This window comes from Bremia lactucae, linkage group LG7 (genome assembly GCF_004359215.1).
Source record: "Bremia lactucae strain SF5 linkage group LG7, whole genome shotgun sequence".
Classification (NCBI taxonomy): domain Eukaryota; phylum Oomycota; class Peronosporomycetes; order Peronosporales; family Peronosporaceae; genus Bremia; species Bremia lactucae.
The window spans coordinates 3,771,115-3,790,966 of NC_090616.1; the positions used below are offsets into that span (position 1 = coordinate 3,771,115).

Genomic DNA, 19,852 nt, shown 5'->3' on the forward strand with positions numbered 1-19,852 from the left:
TAGAACGCATTAGAAAATTGAATCTCGTCAAGATAGCCCACATTAATGAATCTTAGGCTTCCAATTTCGCTTTATGTATGTTCCTAGCCTAGAATGGAACGGTAAGTGTTCACGACGCATTATTTCTCAGCCAATGTCGTGCACGGTAAGTCGTACACGGTAGACAATAATTGAGATGCATAGTTCGTTAAGGCGTCAGATCCACAAATGATGTCATAGTATGCTCACAATGTTTAATGTAGACTGAAAAGATATCCAACTCAAATTGCGAAGTCTCGAGTCGCGGTAATTACAATACGCAAAAAACAAAATCATTCCAAGGCTCCCATAAATCAAAGGAAGATTCAGCTTCATTCAATTACGACTGACAGTTGGCGAATGTCGTCGCATCGCTGGAGGGGTCGCTATCAGGAAAAGAGGTCGTAGCTGTCGATACTGACAGCCGTAACATCGGAGCGATAATGCTTTTAAGTGTATAAGCCACTTGCATCGAGCTAGGTCGTGCCTCGGTATCTAATTGTGTACAGTCCATTATTAATTCCCGTAGACTGGATGGACAGTCGTCGCGCAGAGACACACGAATCTTCCCCAGTCGAACAAGTTGCGCGAGCTGCATGCCTGGCAAACGCCCACCCTTGGTGGATTTGACGTCCGAAAAGGGAATTTCGCATGTATCCATCTCTGAAAGCACGACACCAAGCGAGTAAATATCGGCTTTTTCTGAGTATTTCTTGCCTTCGATAATCTCTGGCGCAGTCCACAATAAGGTTCCCACTCCTAAGGTCATGGTTTCGTTAATTAAAGTCTCGCGACTGACACCGAAATCGCTTAACTTGGCATGATATTCGCAGTCGAGTAGCACGTTCTTGGACTTAAGGTCTCGATGCACGACTACAGGTCGCAAGCTATGTAAGTAAACCAAACCTTCCGCAATATCCATGGCAATTGAAATTTTCTCATGCTGCCAGGTAAATCGCTCTCGGTTTTTTTCAAGCACCTCATTTAAGTCGCCTGCTTCCATGTACTCCAAGATTGCGCATAGATTTTGTAGCTGGTACCAGCTCACACCACATAAGGAAACAATATTTCGGTGCTGCAGTGTACACATCAATTGAATTTCTCCAGCAAATTCCTCAATACTGCGCGTAAGTTGGCATTTTTCCAGCAAGAGCATTTTAATCGCTACTTGCCGCTTTTCGTACTGACCAAGCCATACCTCGCCGTATGCTCCCTTTGAAAGTATACGTATAAATCTGAGCTCATCAAAGGTTATGCGTTTTGCAACGACTTTTGGGTGATTTAGAAATGCATTTAAAATCTCCGATTCTTTGCAGTATTCACTTACACTTTTGCCTCGCCTTGCCAGCCACGAACCAGAAAATGGAGACCGACGTCCACATATCATGGAGCCGCGATTACTCATATTAACAAAATTGTACCAAGATGATCGTCGACCTTGATTTAATGGCACACTCCTGATATTTGCAGTGTCCACGCTACCGCTTTCACGGTTTTTCTCACATTGTCCCATTATACGAGAAATAAAGCCCAATGGCGGAGTCGTACTTGGATTCTGACTCGGCTTTGGTGTTGCCTCTGATATCGGCTCCGTTTTTTCTGTTTTTTCCTTGCGATACCAACAACAAGCTCCCAACATAAGGATGATTATAAGCATAACGATACCGGCAAAGACTGTCAGCTCCCAGCGACTGTCACCATCATTTAGCGACCCAATACTGTTCGACTCGATGTAAACTCGCAATATTCGTTTTGGAGCTAAAATACTATTCACTAAAGTTTTATTCACAATCGGTTTGCGAAAGTTCGATAATTTCTCGACATTCGTTACAACCTGGAGTCTCAAGCACGGAATCATTGCGTCCGTTACGTTCTGAGCACCTGACACACTTGCGTGTTGATTTTGTATAGAAATTAAATAAACCCGTAAACTCTCTGGCTTGTCACTACGTGAGATATTGGATAGATAGATCTGAGAGATTGCCACGATGCTGGCGTTGACGCTGCTTAATGCAGCATACGGCCGGAGGGTCACCATGGCGGACGCTTTCCCAGTTGCACACTGAAAAAGACTTATTAATTTGGACAACAACTTAGTATCCGTAAACTGATCATATGAGCTGCAAGGCATGGCCTCACAATGTGCTAAAAATTTGTTGTTTGAGACGCTTACACTTTCCATCGTTGCACCTACTGATGATTCGTTGTAGCAGCGAGTGGAGACGTATAACAGGAGGCTGCTTTTGTTGATAAAGTCATTAGCGAGCATGCAGTCGTGAGCCCATAGTATTCTTTCTTTAACGACGTCATCTAAGTCGCTAAATGTCATGTCAGAGTGTGCAGCTAAGGTGGCCGCCACATCTTTCGGTAAATTTGCATCTGTAATCGCCACTTTGCCTTTCTGGAAGCTTTCGCAGCGTGATAATAAGTTGCAATAAGATGTTGCTGTACGCGTTTCCACGTCTTGAACCATCACCGAGAGTGCTGGAAGCTGCAATGGATCGGCACCGACGACGCAATCAACTTAATTTCAATAAAATCTACAAGATGTATCTATTTACATTCTGGAGTTGTACCGCACTCGGACAATTTATTAAGTGCTGATGACCGTGTAAATTTATTATCATTATATGTATATATAAAGGCTATTTCTTTAAGAAATGATGTATTGAAGTTATGCGTTGTACATTTCAACAATTGTCGACATTCAGGTCGATAAAACAATCACTTTATTCTTGGTAAATCGGGAATGCTTATGAAAATATAGCTTCTTAAATCATTTCGATAAATTCAGTATTAGTTGAAAGTGTTCAAGTGAATAATATCTTCATGCCAAATTTTATTAGCCTTCTAGGAAAGAAGCCGACATATATTCGGCACTTGTAAGCGGGCATTTCTAAAGCTGCTGTAATGGGGCACACATCGGCTGGAGAACCGTTGTTGTGGTACATTTACTTTATGGGCAAAATACCTTTTATCCAATTTTAAAAAAAATAGTTGCTTAAAACCCGTTTATTATGGGAATCGAATATGGTCGCCGCCAGATATAAATCTGGCGGCCAAAATCTAAGCTTAATTAGCTAGGGTAAGGTTTTTAGATTTAAACAGTTAAATAAAGTGCAGTTCCCCATTTGATCTTAAAGCCTCAAGTGCCTTGCCTTCCTAAGGCTTGCAGATTGATTTGTAAGAGATAGAAGCCTTTCTAAGGTAAATCCATTTGGGCACCAGTTGCCACGTGTTCTACGAACCCGTGAATCCCTTGAACTAGGATTCCATAAAACTTAATAGCTTGTACGACTCCCTGAGTTGTTAAACCCATTAGTTCAATAGAACTAAGTGATTCACTGAGTCTAAAAGCCTTCCTCTGACTTTAGGAGCGAGGTAGCTCCGCTACACCTGGTAGCACTCGTAGTAAATCTACGCCTGAGTCTTTACAAGACTAAACCCTCACGAAATTGGAAGAGAACCCAGAATTATCAGAAGCGCAACGCGCCGCTTATGACAAGCTCAAAACCTTATATGGGCTTGAACACGTGAAATTTTTTTTCTCCCAGGGACCAGAGGTCCTGCATGCAAGGCTTGAAGCCTTCATGCGATACGAAGTCTCCCTGATCGGTCAGGTACAGGACCACTTAGCGGCATCTATGCCAACCCGGTACATCTCGGTACCTGACTCGGAGCCGAAGGCTCGCCCTCTCGCTGAAAATGTGAAGAAATTTGAGGGGAAAGAGGGAGGAAATCTTCTTTTTGGATTAAGCAGATTGAAATGTCCATTGATTCCGTCTAGTTATTAACAGAATTGCAAAAGGTGGCTATGGCCATTTCCAAACTTGGAGGTAGAGCCATGGAGTGGGAACTATCGTGCAGCACTCCATTAACGACGCTTTTCCCTCATGGGATTCGCTGAACAGCAAATGACCAGCATGTTTGCACCGCCTGATGAGGCTTTTCGCATGCGAGCACGGCTCCTAGCGACTCGACAGGGTAAACGAACCCTAAGGGACTATCTCCAGGAGTTGAGAACTCTCATTGCATCTATGTATCAAGAACCCGTGCAAGAAGCAATTGTCGTAGCAATCTTTATGGGGGGTCTCCATGAGGGCATTGCCCGGACGGAATTATTCCGATCTCATCCTGCTACTTTCGAAGAGGCAGTTGCCATAGCGCTACGCGCTGAGTTCGACTTTAAGTCTGCTCGTGCTAGCACGCCTGTTTACCGAACACGCTTTGTGAGCACATGGGTACCGTCATTAGACCGGAACCCATGGATCTAAGCCTCGTTGAGGAAGGAGAAGAGGCTTCAAGCTGTGGAACACTATAAGGCCATCCGTAGATGTTATATGTGCGGAAGCACGAAACATTTACGTCCGGCCTGCCCCCTACGAGATTCGCGCAAGCTCGAAAGAGCTCCAACTCCGACCTGTACCAGAGATCTGGTACGATGCGGGAAAAGGTCGATACCCAGTAGAAGCGGGGCGCTCGACTGGGGAAGACCTAGGCTCTGTTGAACGTTTAGTGACGCAACTGTTCCGCCTTCATCGAAGTTATACACAGACTTATTTCGATGACATTTTTGTCCATAGTCGTGCGGAGCAGGGTCGGTCGGATATGGAAAACCATTTCGACCATTTGCGAGCAGTGCTCGAGTGTATGCGCACAAATAAAGTGTATGCCAATGCATCTAAATGCATTTTTGGCGCAGACGAAATTCCTATTTTAGGATGTTTCATTGGAAAGCGAGGCCTTAGAGCGGAACCCGCTTAGGTAAAAGCCATAGTAGATTTGCCGGTTTCTAAAAACAAAAGGATTTGCGTAAGTGGTCGGCTCTCGCCAATCACTAACACAAATATACGCGAAACTTACGCTGATATGGCTAGGCCATTATCTAATCCCCTTAAAATTGATACGGAATGGTGCTGGCCTAGCACCCAACATAATGATTTTCGAGCAGTTAAGCATAGTCTTATCCATGACCCGATCCTGGCACTGCCAAATCCAAATTGGCCTTTCAGTGTCGTCTGTGACGCATCGGATTTTGCCATTGGCAGTGCTCTGTTACAAACAGATGCTGATGGGCGTAAACGTGTTATTGAGCTAAAATCTAGACAGCTTAAAGCTGCGGAATAGAACTTCCCAGTTCATGACAAGTAGTTACTTGTTATGAAGTATGCTCTCGTCAAATTCAGAGTTCATCTGCTCAACGCTAAGCCGTTTGTGATATATACAGATCAGAGTTCATCTGCTCAACGCTAAGCCGTTTGTGATATATACAGATCATGCACTGCGACTAAGTAACCCCATCTCTCCAAAAAATGGCCCGATGGCTGTCCTTTTTGCCGAATACAACTTCGAGGCGAAGTATAAGCATGGCAAGTAGAATGCTTTGGCCGATGCGTTATCACGCCGGCCAGATTATGAGCTCTCTCATTTAACGACAATCATGTCGCCTATTCCTGAATTAATCCGTTTGGTTTACGCCAAGGATGAACAGTGTGTAGCTCTGCTACAAGCTCGAAAGAACTCGGATTCAGGTTTTAAATTGCCGGCACGTTTGCGTGCAAGGTTACATCGATGTTCTATCGATAACGACCTGTTCATTATTGCGCAGACACCGCGGACCCTCCGCGTGTCGTTGTTTCTCATGATGAGGATTTGAAGTACCGAATCCTCTATGAGGCACATGATACTGTCCTTGGTAGTCATTTCGGTATAGAACAGATCTACGGCTCTGTAAGCCAGATTTATTAGTGGCCCAAATTTCATAAATGGGTCAGCACATATGTTCGCACATGCGAAACTTACCAACGGTTTAAACCCTCGGCGCATGCTGCTGCGCCACTGGCGAGTCTTCCCGCCACCATAGGTTGCTGGGAGTCTATTAGTACGGATTTTGTTTTTGGACTACCAAAAGATTCAGCCGGTAACTCCGGTATAGTGGTCTTTGTTGACCGTTTGAGCAAAATGGCTCACTTAGCGGCCGTGCTGGATTCCATTGATGGAGAGGGTACAGCTAATTGTTTATCGATCGCGTGTTTCGACAACATGGTTTGCCAGTGGCAATTGTCTCTGATCGGCACCCCCGTCCCACGGGTAAATTCTGGAAATCAAGTTTTCGAGTGCTTGGCACCTGATTGGATATGTCCACTGCGGACCATCCGCAAACCGATGATCAAACTGAAGGTGTCAATCGCGTCATTGAAGACGTTTTACGCAGTGTGTGTGCTCAGACACCAAAGCGCTGGAGCTCAATGCTTCCAGTGGTGGAGTTTGCGTTAAATAATGCTGTCTATGCCTCTACAGGCTATACTCCGCTTTATGTCAACGGTTTCACCGACCCACGCGTTCCATTAACGATACCACTGCGTGACCCAGGGCTTGGTGGGAGAGAATTAGCCGATAGGCTTGCTGATATCAGCCCTGTTACCGTTCGGAAAGAAGTAAGTGAGTTTCTTGCGACGCGATTTAGTGTCTTAAGACATGTAAGGGATTCGATGGCTGATAGCCAAGACAAACAAAAAGGACAAGCAGATGCAAAAGGCAGAAGCTGTATAATTCTTAAATGGTTGGAGAGCGAGTTTTAATTAACGCTAAAAATTTACCTACCAACTTGGTTTCCGCGGTCTTCAAGACCAAATTGCGCCCGAGCTTTATTGGACATTTACAAACGTGGCCAAGAAAGGCCTAGCTTTCACACTAAACTTTCTAGCAAGCTGCGTACACACCCAGTGTTCTACGTTGGCTTGCTTCCCACGTGGACTTGAAGGCACTTGTGCCGAGACAGGCGGTCGTGCCGCAGATTGCTGCATCCTCACCGAGATATCCAGCTGGTTCTCTAAACAACGTTGCTGATGCTCCAGCATCGAAAGACGGTTCTGAATTACCTCAAAAGAGCTCTTAACCTGGTCAAGGCCCTCACGAAGAAGTTGCACCTCGTGACTCAGAGCATCAAATGCTTCCGCCGAAATTTCGGCCCCCTCCCGCGCTGCTTGATTCGCTGGAAAACATTTAGTTTCATGTGGATAAACTTTTAAAGCGACGTCGTCGTAAGGGTCAATACCAGTACCTGGTGAAGTGGCTAGGGTACCCCTTTTCTGAAAACCCTTGGGAGTTCGAGGCACTTCTTCGGCAAGATTTCCCGTACGCCATTGACGTTTTTGAGCGCCAAGCTCAAAGTCAACTCGCGTCAAACGACGCTTCCCACCACTAGACGTGAAATAAGATGGATCTATAGCCTTGGTGCGGCTTCGATTTATGGTTGTACGGTCAACTAAAGCACTGAATTATTGGCTAGGCTTTTTTTTCGTTTTGTGGCATCAATGCCGAACGCAACTGGCCTTTGGCCTTAAGCTTAGCGAAATCAAAGTAAAGCTTCCGTTCCAAACGAACATCAGCCCTATCCTTGAAGTTTAAGTTGAATTGGTTATAGGCAGACTCTCTGGTATTCCAAATATTACGAAGGCAGCGGGCCCGGTGGACCCAGTTCTCAAATGAGACTTCGTTTCACTCCTTGTTGCGTTTGGAAACAAAACAATCGATATTCCCCTCATGGGGGTCACCGAAGCCCACGGGCTTGATCACGTAAATGCGTCAGATACTGACTTCGCGTCATTACCTTTGACGTTAGGTATTGCTCATGAAGAGCGTCGCGAGCAGCGATCTCTTCCGGCGTTCTCGCCGGGTCACCGGATATCCAGATGCCCAAGCTGTGACCCGCTATCTCTTTGAGACGCTCGTCCGCACTAAGCGGAGTGAATTTGTACTCATTATGAGCTTTAGCTTTCGCTATCTCGGCAGCTCGATGGCGAGCTCTTTCCTCTATGACGGTTATATTTTCTTGCTCTTCATTGAGCGGATTTGGAATGATGTTAAACTCAGGGTCCCGTTTCCTGCTCGATGTATTTAAGACATCAGCGGCACCACGTTCTGGGAACAAATTCGGCGCCCGCCGACGTTCATCTTGAGATGAAGGCGTGAGAGAACGACGCTCTTTCTCCTCCTCTTCTGATGGACAGTGACTTACAAAGTCTACCATTCCTTCATCGCCGAGGAAGGTGCTACGAATCTGTGACTCAAACTTGTTGTCATGAGACAAAGGAAAGAAAAACACAACCGAACGGTTAGCTGTTTAGGATCCAAGCTCAATGAGGAAATGAAGCGAATGTTGTCACCGGATGTCAAAAGTCTGATCGGAGAGGGTGTAATGGGGCACACATCGGTTAGAGAACCGTTGTTGTGGTACATTTACTTTATGGGCAAAATACCCTTTTATCTAATTTTAAAATAATTAGTTGCTTAAAACCCATTTATTATGGGTAACAAATGTGGTCGCCGCCAGATACAAATCTGGGGGCCGAAATCCATTTTAAATTAGCCAAAATAAGGTTTTTAAAATTAAATAATTAAAAAAGCAGTTCCTTCCAATTTTAAAGCGTAAAGTGACTTTCTAAGGCTTGCGCATTGATCTGTAAGAGATAGAAGCCGTTCTACGGTATATCCTCTAGGGCACTATTCGCCACTTGATTCTACGAGCCCCTGAATCCCTTGAGCTAAAATCTCTTATTAAAGCTTTACGACTCCCTGAGCTATTAAACTCATTAGTTCAATAGAACTAAATGACTATCTGACTCTGAAACTCTTCATCTGGCTTTAAGAGCGAGGTAGCTCGCTACAGCTGCCTTGCACTACAAGCACACACCTTCAAGCACAGCGAGGAAGCGGAAAGACCGACTTCTCTCACGAACAGTTAGGAAGTTGGTGGGCGCTAAAAGCGACCTCACACAACGAATTTGTAAGTGTCGTCACGGAAGCAGTTGTCCTATCTAGGAAGTTGATGATAATTCATTGCATTCAAATAAACCTTTCTAACGAATGAATAGGTGCCATCTCCGTATATATGCATCCCAACGTGGCGAGCGTTTTATTTTTCATACCTCTGCTCGCGGATGACGCTAGATGTCATCCCTTTCAATGTGAATGTAATTATGTATATCACAAGCACAAGGGTGAGTCACTATGTGATCCTCACCCTAGTGATAATTATATTATTTCATATGAAGTAATTGGCTTGTGTGTAACATTAGGCACTGTAGCCCATTGCACCACCCCCTCATTAAGAACGAATTTTTCATTTTCTTAAATTGTCAGCGGGAGGGAAAAGGGATAGCGAGCCGCTCACGTCGCGCCGGTTAAGTACTTCTTCAGCGACCAGTGTGTACACCTACTCGGGTGACATCACAGGACGCTTGACATGCCACCTCAGGGGCAAAGCTGATGGATCGTCTGCGAAGACACCCAAACAGCCTAATACGAAGCGCACGCGCCGCGATAAAATGCCGCCGTCGCCTAGTGCCTCAGTTACAACGCCGATGGCTACTGCTGCTGCTGTTGCACTATTAAATGGGCTCAATGATCCATCTTACTTGAGTAAGGTTGTAGATCCGTCGCTCATTGTTGGCTACAATGAGTCGACACCGATGCCATCACTGATGAGTACAGCGAGCTATTGGGGGAGGATGATGGCGCTAAAATGCCCATCCAAAATTCAACCATTGCTCTCAACCTTGAGAGCGAAGGCAAACCTATCTAACGTCACAATGCAATTGTCTCGTCGTCTGCGCTGGCTAGCGCAGCGATCATTCATGAGAGCACTGTCCATAAAGGTGCAGCTGCTTCTTAGTTGGGTAAACACCCAACATCTGGCGTTCGAACTATCATCCACAACGAAGGGTCTGACGTAGAAGTGCCTGCGCATTAACGCTTTACCGACGTCGCGCGAACGTGTCTAGTCGGTGGCACAAGTTAGCCGTATTGAACGCGGCTATGCGACTGGTGGCGTGCCACCGATGCCACCTCCATCCGATTGGCTGGTGACCCCGAACGTGAGTCGAGCGTCGATGGGGGTGACGAGAAAGGCGAAGACATTCCGCCAACAAATTCCTCCGCCCACGATATGGACTTGGAGAGCGAGGGATATCACGCGAGTAACGCGAGTCTCTCAGAATCAGCTTTTCCAAAAGGTCCAGCCAAAGTTTCAGCGTTTTGTAGCCTTGTCGGTCGTTTGAGAAAATGTCGTGGAGATCCGAAGTTAGTCGCGAAACTTGACTTTCAAGATCTCCGATCCATCATTCAGCAGCGCTCAATGACTGCGACTGAACAAAAGCGGCATAGGCTGCCGCGAGGAGGTGGGCGAACTCGCCGCTCCTGTTGGGCGTCATCTGAACTGATGGATGCTGCTGGGAACCAACGCTTCCTTATTGGAAGTTTGTTTGCCCACCGCTTCTTTGTTGGAAGGTTAGTTCTCCACCGCTCCGTGTTGCAGAAGCTTCAAATCCTCGTCCAGTGGAGAGAATACTCAAACCTTTTTTACTTTTGAGAAAAATAATTTAACACCCTCCGCGTCGACCAATCGGGCCTGGTGTCTTTCTGCCTATGAGAAAGAGCACCAGTTGTCGCTCCGCTAGTTCCAAATAGCAAGATGTGCAGAAGCAGGACCCATGATTTCTTGCAAGATGAGCAGAAGCAGGACCATGATTTTTCTCAGACGAAAGTGAGAGAAGTTAATTGCTGCGACCGTTGTTATGCCAAATCGCTATGTGGCTGAAAACCTCGCAAGAATGCGCTTCGTATAGGTCTGTGGATTCATTTGAGCGCAACATGACCGGGATCGAGGAATCACAGCCAAGTGGTTTTCCCTGAGCCTTTCGTGAAATATAGATACCATATTTATTATGTGCGTCTATAGTGGCGCTGTTTAGGAGCGATGCATTATTTTTATCCGAGCAAAGCATCGGTCTTCTTAGTCTTTTATATCGTATATACGACGGTAGGTTAAGCTTATAAATCAGGACTTCAACCTCCTCGACCACCGCAAACGGCCCGATAAAATGCGGCAGTACTACCTGGAGGTACTACGAGGTACCTCGTAGTACCTCGAGGTAGTACAAAAACTGCATATTTAGGTAGAGTCGCAGCACTTTTTAGTACACTTTTCCCACTCGATAGCGTTCACTATTTTTGCGACCTTGTTGGTTGGGATATTGCTTTTGCTGGTCCTGTGCATTTGCCATCCCGTCACGGGCTTTATGTGTGATGGGTCATCGCTCATCTACAAAGTATTGAGCCTCGCTCACGCTTTTAGCACCAAAGTCGCTCATGACACCGCCAATCGGAGGTCGGTCATAGGACGTAGTTGCCAACAACAAAACATCGTTATCATCTAGGACGATAGGCATTTCTTGCCGTGACTTCGAACTGACACCATTAGGTGTCGTTGCCACTGCTAAATTGGCAGCGTCACGAGGGCAAATTTCTGCCGTAGACATAATACCTTCACGGGTCATCGCCATTTCGGCGAAACCATGTCCCTTCTTTGCACCGAGCGCAGAGAGGGGCTCCACTACTAAGACTCGGACTGCGCACAGATGACAGTGATGTTCGAGGATGGCGCAGTCCGCTTATATTGAACGGCGTTTCACCTATACTGGCGTGGACACTGTTATTTATAGAACTCCACGATGGGCAATTGTTTGCTCCATTCCTTAGGATTCGCTACGTGCGCAATACATCCGCCACAATCCCGATTGGCACGTTCTGTTTCGCTATCTTTCTGAGGATGATCGGTTGTCGACATGTAAAACTTGCTATTTAGCAGCTCAAAAACATAATGCTAAAAACTTGACATAAAAGGTGGAAATCTGGTCTGATACTATGGACTCGGGCACCCCTGTAGTCGACACACGTGATCCAGGAACAAGAGTGCTACCTCTTTGCCTGAGATCGTTGTGCTACATGGTAATAAACGCACCATTTTGCTCAATCTGTTTACAAAGACGACGAACCCGTCCGACCCTTTTGGTCGGGTAGCATGCCAAACACGAAGTCCAGCATGATCGACTTCCAGCAATCCGTTGGAATCGGCAGCGGCTTCAATGGCGCACTGCTGGACGGTGCAGGCGATATGTGCTGACACTGTTGCAGGCGCGAAAATAGGGCGTGACCACCGAAATTCCTCTGACACTCGTAAGAATGTATTTCACGGCCCAGATGCCACTCGATGGTGCACCATGAAGCTTGTGAAGTATCTTCAGCTTGAGATATGTACATAGATTCTCAAGAGATCACGATGTGACAGCTGATGCCATCAAAGGCCATCGCTATAGCTAAACCGACCTAGCTTAGCCTTCAGGTGCGACGGAAGGGAGACCTTTCGTCAACAGAAGTGATCTAACAGCAGGCGACAAAGTTCGTCCTTACTGTAGCTTTCCTATACTTTGGAGGCCAAAGAGGCGTCAAGTGGTAGACCTTCATGCCGACGTTGACGACTCAACTTGTGCCTTAGCACGAGACATACTTTCCTGGTGTCTTGCCGCAAAGTCTGGTCTGCGATTGACGCGTCAGCCTTTACATTCGACTTACCCGGCTTGTATTTAACTTGAGATTGAATTCAGAAGAGAATATTAGCCTTCTTGACATTCAAGGCAAGAGGTGTGGTGAGTTTATTGCGGTCGGCAGTGGTGCGTGATCCGTATAAACATTAAATGGTTAGGTGGCCAACAGGTACACTCAAAATTAAGCAGGAATAGTTTATTGAAAGTAGCTTCTTGCCATGCACGGAATAATTTTTTTTCCGCGGCTTCATAAGCTGGGACTGATAAGATATGACACGGTCAGCACCATCATCATCCTTCTGCATGAGCGTGCTGCCGATTGCAAAATTACTTGCATCGCAGACGACACTAAAGAGCTTATCCGTGTCTAGCAATGCCAAGACCGGTGCCTCTACAAGAGATTGCTTTACTGATGTGAGCGCATCTTCTCGTCCATTTGACCAAACCCGTTCTTATAACCTTTTATGGAGGTCAGACGAAGGCTTAGTCCGCTCCGCATAATTCTTTATATGCTTATGCAGTAATTAGCGAGCCCTATAAATAGGCGCAAATTTTTCACTTGTCGTGGGATTGGCCATTCCTTTACCGACTTTACCTTGTCTAGGTCTGCTCGTACACCGTGTGTCCCTACGATGCAGCCCATCACAGGAATCTCGGAGAACCCAATGACGCACTTTTGCAAGTTGACGTACAATTGGGCGTCCTCCCGAGTCTGCAACACGATGTCTTAATGACGCTTGTGCGGCTCTATTTCGCTCAGCCCGTCCTCAAACCTACTATGAACGAATACATCGTCAAAGTAATGAGGCGCGTAGGCACGGTGCTGACGGATCACATGAGCCACCACTCGGTTGAATGTCGCTGGTGCGTTTTTCAAACATTGGGGCATCACAAGCCACTTCCAAAGCATACCACGGGGGGTGCTTACTGCCGTTTTCGCTACATCGGACTCTCTCATAAATACCTGATAGTAGCCATCCTTTAAATCCAACGCGGAAAAGATAGTTGACTACCCACGCAGTTCAACAAAAAAAAATTCCGGGGATCTGCGTTTGCGCCGATCAGGTGGCCTTGCTCGGCTTTAAATAAGCGTGAACCGCGCGCCATCCACCTGTGGCCTTACGCACACAGAAGGTCGGGCTGCGGTGAGGCGACTTGCTTTCACGTCCATGTCCCATCTTGGCTCTTTTGTCGAAGGACTCATCGATATAATCGGCTTGTTTTTTCGGCAACGTCACACAAAACTTGTTGCCAGGTTCGAGGTCAATTTCGTGCCCGATGTCCCTATCTGCTGGTAGGCGGCTCGGCACTTCTTCTCGGAACACATCGCGATGTTTCCACAGAACTTTAAAGAACAGAATTTCTCTCAAGGTATCCCAGCTTTTAGCAGCGAACCGTTTCTTGTTGTCCGTTTCTAGGACGCTCTTGTCCATTGTGGACGACGAGCAGCAGTCCACCAAGTTCTCGCCTGGAACTGGTTTGACTATTCGTAGATCTTTCCTTCTTTTAATTCGGCAAGGGACAGATCCCACGAAATCTCCGGGAGATTTACTATCTTCTCGGCAGATTTAATGACTTGTCGGAGCACCTCAAATGAGGAGGCCTTCGCAATTTCGTCTTTGACGGCCTCGATCACCTCGTTCGAAGGCCCGTCCTCTTAAATAGGAACTGATCCAAAGAAACTCGTTTAGACGTGCTTTGATTGTCTTAATCTGTCGGATACTCGCTCTTCGAGTCACGACGACCTTTGACTAGGAAGCTGGTGCTGTTGGTCTCCTCGCTAACGCAAACCTTCAAACCGCACCAGGCTCTAGGCACTGTGCCAATTGATGCGACGCTTGACTTCCTGTCAGTTCGCCGTCTTCTACCACAGGCTCTCGGCTCGGCGATGTTTGAGTCTCTTTGCCAGGATGGCAAGTGAGAAGAGGCAACGGTTCGTTTAGCGAATTGGGCGCTCGTTATTTCTGAGGAAGCTCAGGTAGAACTCGCCTTCAATTTAACTGACTTCACTTGTAAAGAAAGTTTACAGTGCTAGGTATGGAAAGTCCGTACGACCTTATCCTAGGCATGCCATGGTTGGTAAAACGCCAACCATGTTTAAACTGGCGTACACGCACAATTGCGAACTCTACGCAGGAAACCGGAAAGGATGTGCTCCTGCGAGTGGCGTATGCAGCTGGTGTCGTGTCGGGCACAGTTGAGGGTGCGTTGACGGGATGTTAAACGTCACAAATTCCTACCCGAAGCGCCATCCATTTTCAGGGCTAGTTCATTCGGCAGGTGAGTTGTTACACACTCCTTAGCGGATTCCAACTTCCATGGCCACCGTCCTGCTGTCTAAATGAACCAACACCTTTTATGGTATCTAGGTGAGCGAGTACTTTGGCACTTTAACTTTGCGTTCGGTTCATCCCGCACGGTGCGATTATTCACTACCGTGCAGAAAAGGCCGGCTCGTAAAGACTGGGTTAGTGAAAGGGCAATGACAAGTAGTAATGTGTCTCATAGGCCTGCACAGGTCTCTTTCTTGAAACCGCGAGTTTTACAAATTCTGTGATGCACCCGAATCCACTAGGAGGGTCATCACCTGGTCATAGCCTCTTACTTGAGCGCTACAGACCAGCAAGGTTGAGGTCCGAAATTTGCGACCTCCGGGACGACGCTACCCATTATTTTCGACAACTATAAACTTAGGCGTAGCTTCAGAGTCCGCGTCAGTAGGGCATCTAGCCGCTACTGCGCTCCTACATTTCCCGACCCCTCCGTGGTCGATGCAGAACTCATGCGTCTCGCACACTGGTTCTTGCCATCGCCTTTTGGGAAGGGAGTCTTCTTGCTGGGTCTCTTTACCCAGCAGGGACCCTGGCATAGCAGCGAGCCATCCTAGGGCCGCGCTTGCCGCATTTTAACAGAGAACGTCAGCATTGCCTAACTCAATGGGAGTGGCATCTGACCTCTCGGCCGACGGCTTGTCCAAGCTGTTGCCGAGGCACTGTTGTAAAATTGCACCTCAACTAAGGCAATTTAAATTGCCTCTTCCATCGTCGACGGCACCTTTCTGAAAAGGGCCTGTTGCGATGGGCCATGCCGTAGTCCGTTTATAAACGTGGGCACCTTAAATTCCTCCGGAATCGGACCTACGATTATGGATGCCGACAGCGAGCGCATCTCTTGCACATACTCTTGCAGAGATCGCTTCGCCTGTCACGCTCCAAAGAAGCGCGCCTGAAGCAACACTTCGTTGTTCGGCGATTGGTACATGGCGCGAATCTTATCCTTAAAGATCGCCATGTAGGGAACGCCTTTCTGTCCGCCATAAGCGCCGAGTAAGCCCACTCTGAGGCCTTAGCGCGCAAATGCGACATGGCGTACGACAATATCCGACTGTCGTCCTCGATGAGCTTGGCGACACGGATTGCTCCACGGCTAGAAGCCAGTGGACAATCGTGTGCGCCGCAGTTCCATCGAACTTGGGCGGGTCCATCCGAATGGGCCTCGGCAGATGCGGCCGGGCAGAGAGCACCTCAATAGTCCTGTTGAGAGCCTCGCTCTGAGCCTGCTCATGCCTCAGCTCATCCTGAGTCTGAGGTACGGACTCCGCTGCAGCATGGCTCTGTGCCTCGAACACGGCCCTCCGCTGTCCGATCACGATGCCTCAACTGCTCCAACTGAGCAACATTTTGCTCAAGAAGACTGCCCAAGAGCCTGGCCAGGGCTTATTCACCAACTCCCTGCGCCAAGTGCCCTGCCACCTCCCGATGATATTCGAAGAGGTGGGGGAAATAATGAGCCAAATTGATATTGAGGCTCATCCTCACGTACACACGCAGAGATGCGGGTCGTGGGAAAGCTTTCAAGTGCTACCAAGTGTAGGCGGGCACGTCTTAATGAGGCCACGCTCTACTTAGACACACACCCTAGCACAGCGAGGAAGCGGTTAGACCTGCTTCTCTTGCGTGCAGTGAGGTAGTTGTGGTGGGCGCGTTAGCGACCTCACCGAACGCACTAAGTACTCTGGTTAAGTGTCGTCACGGGAGCGGTTATCTGGCTCCTCGCGCGCACTTCCAAGAAGGAAGTTGTTTTCAGACTGATTTATATTTAATCCTATTAAATACAAATACCCATTTTATAAATAAATAAATAGCATCTCTGTAGATAACGCTTATATGTATTGCGAGCGTATCTTTCTAGATACCTCGCGTAACGAATGACGCCTAGCGTCATCCCTCCTAATGTAAATGCACATATGTGCATCACATACACAAGGGTTAGTCACAATGTGAACCACACCCAAGTGGTGGGTCTTATGACTTTATTTGAGTAATTGACCATCCGCTTAAGTATACCAAGTGTATCTAACAGTGACTGTGTGTCATAAGGGCAACTTTAGCCCGTTTCAATTCTAAAGCCTTAGAACTAACATTTGGTAACTAAGACTACTTACCTACCTGCAATCGCTCTCTGCACGTCGTGTACGTGAAGTAACTGAGCCAATTCACCTTCACTGTTAACAGTCTTAGCTAAGGGTGCCCCGTTACATTCACCATACACGGTCAGGAGTACAATTGCTCAAAACACCCCGCAATAGAGATGTTCGACTGTGTCCTCTGATTTATGCACTCCAATTTACTCTAATCAACACGATTTTAAATCGTCGTTGGCACGTTATCAACAAGTTGTGGTTAAACCGTCAAGATAGTTTTAACCAAGTGGGGGACTAACTGTCTTCGATCATTTATAATTACCAATCGATCAATGGACCGTGCCAAGGCGTCCCGAGAATCGTACCGTTTCACTTATCCAGGTCGAGCATCAAAAGGTGTTGGCATCTTAAGAACTTGCACAGCGAGCCCTTAGACTCATTCGATTTCCACATGCTTACTAGTCCGTGACTGTACGGCAACAATGTCGTAGGTAGTATTTGTACTTCCGGCTGCTTGGACTACTTGCGAAGGTTGTGAATGGATCATTTAGTGCTACCAAGTATGATGGGGTCAAGAGGGGTGTTGCAAGCTATATTTGGGCTTGCTGTTGTTTAGGTAAGCATGCTAAATATCAATATAAAATCTACTTTAAACTTAAAAGCAAATATTGAGACCGGCTTCTGATTGTTTTAATTGCGTTACATTAAAAAATTACGTGTAGACATAATTTACTGATGTAGCCACGTGGACCCTTGCACATAAGTGTACTCCTGAAGCGGGCGTTACACACTTTACGCTTACAGCTATTCGGAGCAGTCCCGAATGAATTTTAGTTACATTACTGAAAATAATATTAAATTCAGAAGATAAAAAGAAATTCCTTAACTCACCCTCGCTTTTTCCTAAGCTCACCCCATCCAATTTCTAGCCAACTAGATGTCATAATTACAGCTCATAACATTTCATTAAATAAGTCAACGTCGAAATCTCCGTGCACAATACTCTGGAGGTACTTCATCGCCAACATCACATTTACACTTTAGTTCCTGAACAACTAAACACAAACAAATCAACTTTAAGATCCTCCAGAAAATAGGGGAAGAGACAGGTCATCATGTTCGCGCTATCATTCAACGCAAAGAGACCCTTCAGTTTCTGAGTACAACTTAAAAAATCAAATCCAGATATCTAATCCACAAACCCGTCGCCTTCCCAAATGCAGTACTTGTCAAGCAACAAGAAATAATGCCAGGATTTGCATGTTGCGTCCTGCACCGAGTTCCACCTTTAATCAATCAACTAATTAATTTACTTATTAAAATGATATTCAATAAAACATTTTGCCCTTTCCCCGATTGTGTTTTGCTTTGAGAAATTAGACATGACGAGAGAACAATACAATTCTGGTGTCACGTCGTACAATTACGACGCCTCCATTGGAACTAAGAGGGTCTGGGCATAGGTATATATTTGAATCGCTGCCTTAAATCCTAAAAGACATCCCGGGTGTTTGAAAGCTATAGCACCTGCGGAAAAATACTGTAGTTAGTTTAGAGTAGGTTTGTAACGGGGCACTGCCGACTTGTACTGCTTCAGTACAAGTCCACTTCGCACTGCAGTGCGAGTGGTGCCTCACGTCACTTCATGTACACTAGTTAGTGCAGAGAAAGGCTCCTTTTTGTAACACTTGCTTGTAGAGGTTCAATTAAAGTGTATTTAATATAATTAAGTTTTTTGTTTCTATTTATTTAATACTATTTAAATATAAACTAATACAAAACACGTAATAAAGTCTTATCTGTCTCTCTCTTTGCGCGCGTCCAGTGCTAACTGGACCGCGGTAAAGTAGATATAATGTGCTATATCTACCAATGGATAAGCTTTCCGAATATTATTACGTAGAGTAATATTCTCCAAATTATCTCTACCTTTTTTAAAATATTATAATTAACAACCTTTACGTGTTAACTTCATGTAACGATACACCCCTTTACATCACCCTCCCTTAAACGACAATCACTCTGACTGTCATTAGGTAGAGTGGTCACTATAAGACCACTTTCTTAAAACGATGTTGATTGGTCAGACTCATCATTTTTAATTCTACCGCATGGTTAACAAGTCCATGCGATATGCGAATAGTGCGGGCGTTCGGCTGCGATTCATGCAGCCGCGGGCGACGCATCATTGTCTCTTGCGGCAGACATTCCGTCTGCCAAAGTTTTTTCTACTCGCGCAACACTAGATATTGCGGGTGCACGTGGTGATTCACCACGTGAATACGACCCCTGTTTGGAGGTCGAGTACGAATGCGATTCGGACGAAATGGCCGACTCGCGGAGAATAAAACAGTCGCCTGATAGACGTCAGGCGGCTGACTATGAGCCTTCGAATGAGAGGGCTCATTCTGATAGACGAGTTAGAAGTCTAATTGGTTCCGACGATGAGGATAATCCCTCATCGTCAGTTCCGTCTCCCGTTCGGTCACCTGCACTGGTTTATGTGCAAGGTGATGACGATGGCGTAAGCCATCGTAATAAAAGTTCTTGTAGTAGCCCTGCTTCAGTGGGTATCACTCAGTGGATCGGAGACACCTAAATGTCTCGTCGTGCCCCTGAGAAAAACCTGTGGCTTTTACCCGAACAGCTAATTAATAGCTTGTCTGGACAGAATACTCCTCACAATAAATATCCCTTATCTTATTGCGGCAAAGCTATATGGCCTTGAACCCAGCGAGAAGAACTTTCGCGCTGAGGATGATTTTTATCTCGATGCTTTTTTAATCATCGATGGTATAGTGTCAACAACAAGCGAGATAAAATCTCGCTGATGCAAGCCTGGAGCGCGTTCATTCGCAAAATCAAAGACATTGGAAGCGAAGCCTGGCTTCAAAGACTTTACGCGATTTGTGTTAAGTTTGAGAAACGAACTCCAACCGGTGCAAGGTTTAAAATGCATCGGTTGTCTCGTGAGGCAGGACTTTTATGGCTCACGTGGAGTGATCCCTGTCCGTGTCGTAGTTAA

The 19,852-nt window shown here is 46.3% G+C and overlaps 1 protein-coding gene across 1 annotated transcript; it reads right to left on the minus strand.

The window, feature by feature from the left end:
* Positions 1-358: 358 nt before the first annotated feature.
* CCR75_008651 (uncharacterized protein) lies at positions 359-2,541 on the minus strand (the record flags this gene model as incomplete). The annotated part of the gene is made up of 2 exons (XM_067966701.1): positions 998-2,541; positions 359-583 (listed from the first exon to the last, which is right to left on the minus strand). Exons 1-2 carry the CDS (start codon positions 2,489-2,491, stop codon positions 359-361), a joined length of 1,719 nt encoding a protein of 572 aa, XP_067814783.1. The 5' UTR covers positions 2,492-2,541.
* Positions 2,542-19,852: the final 17,311 nt, after the last annotated feature.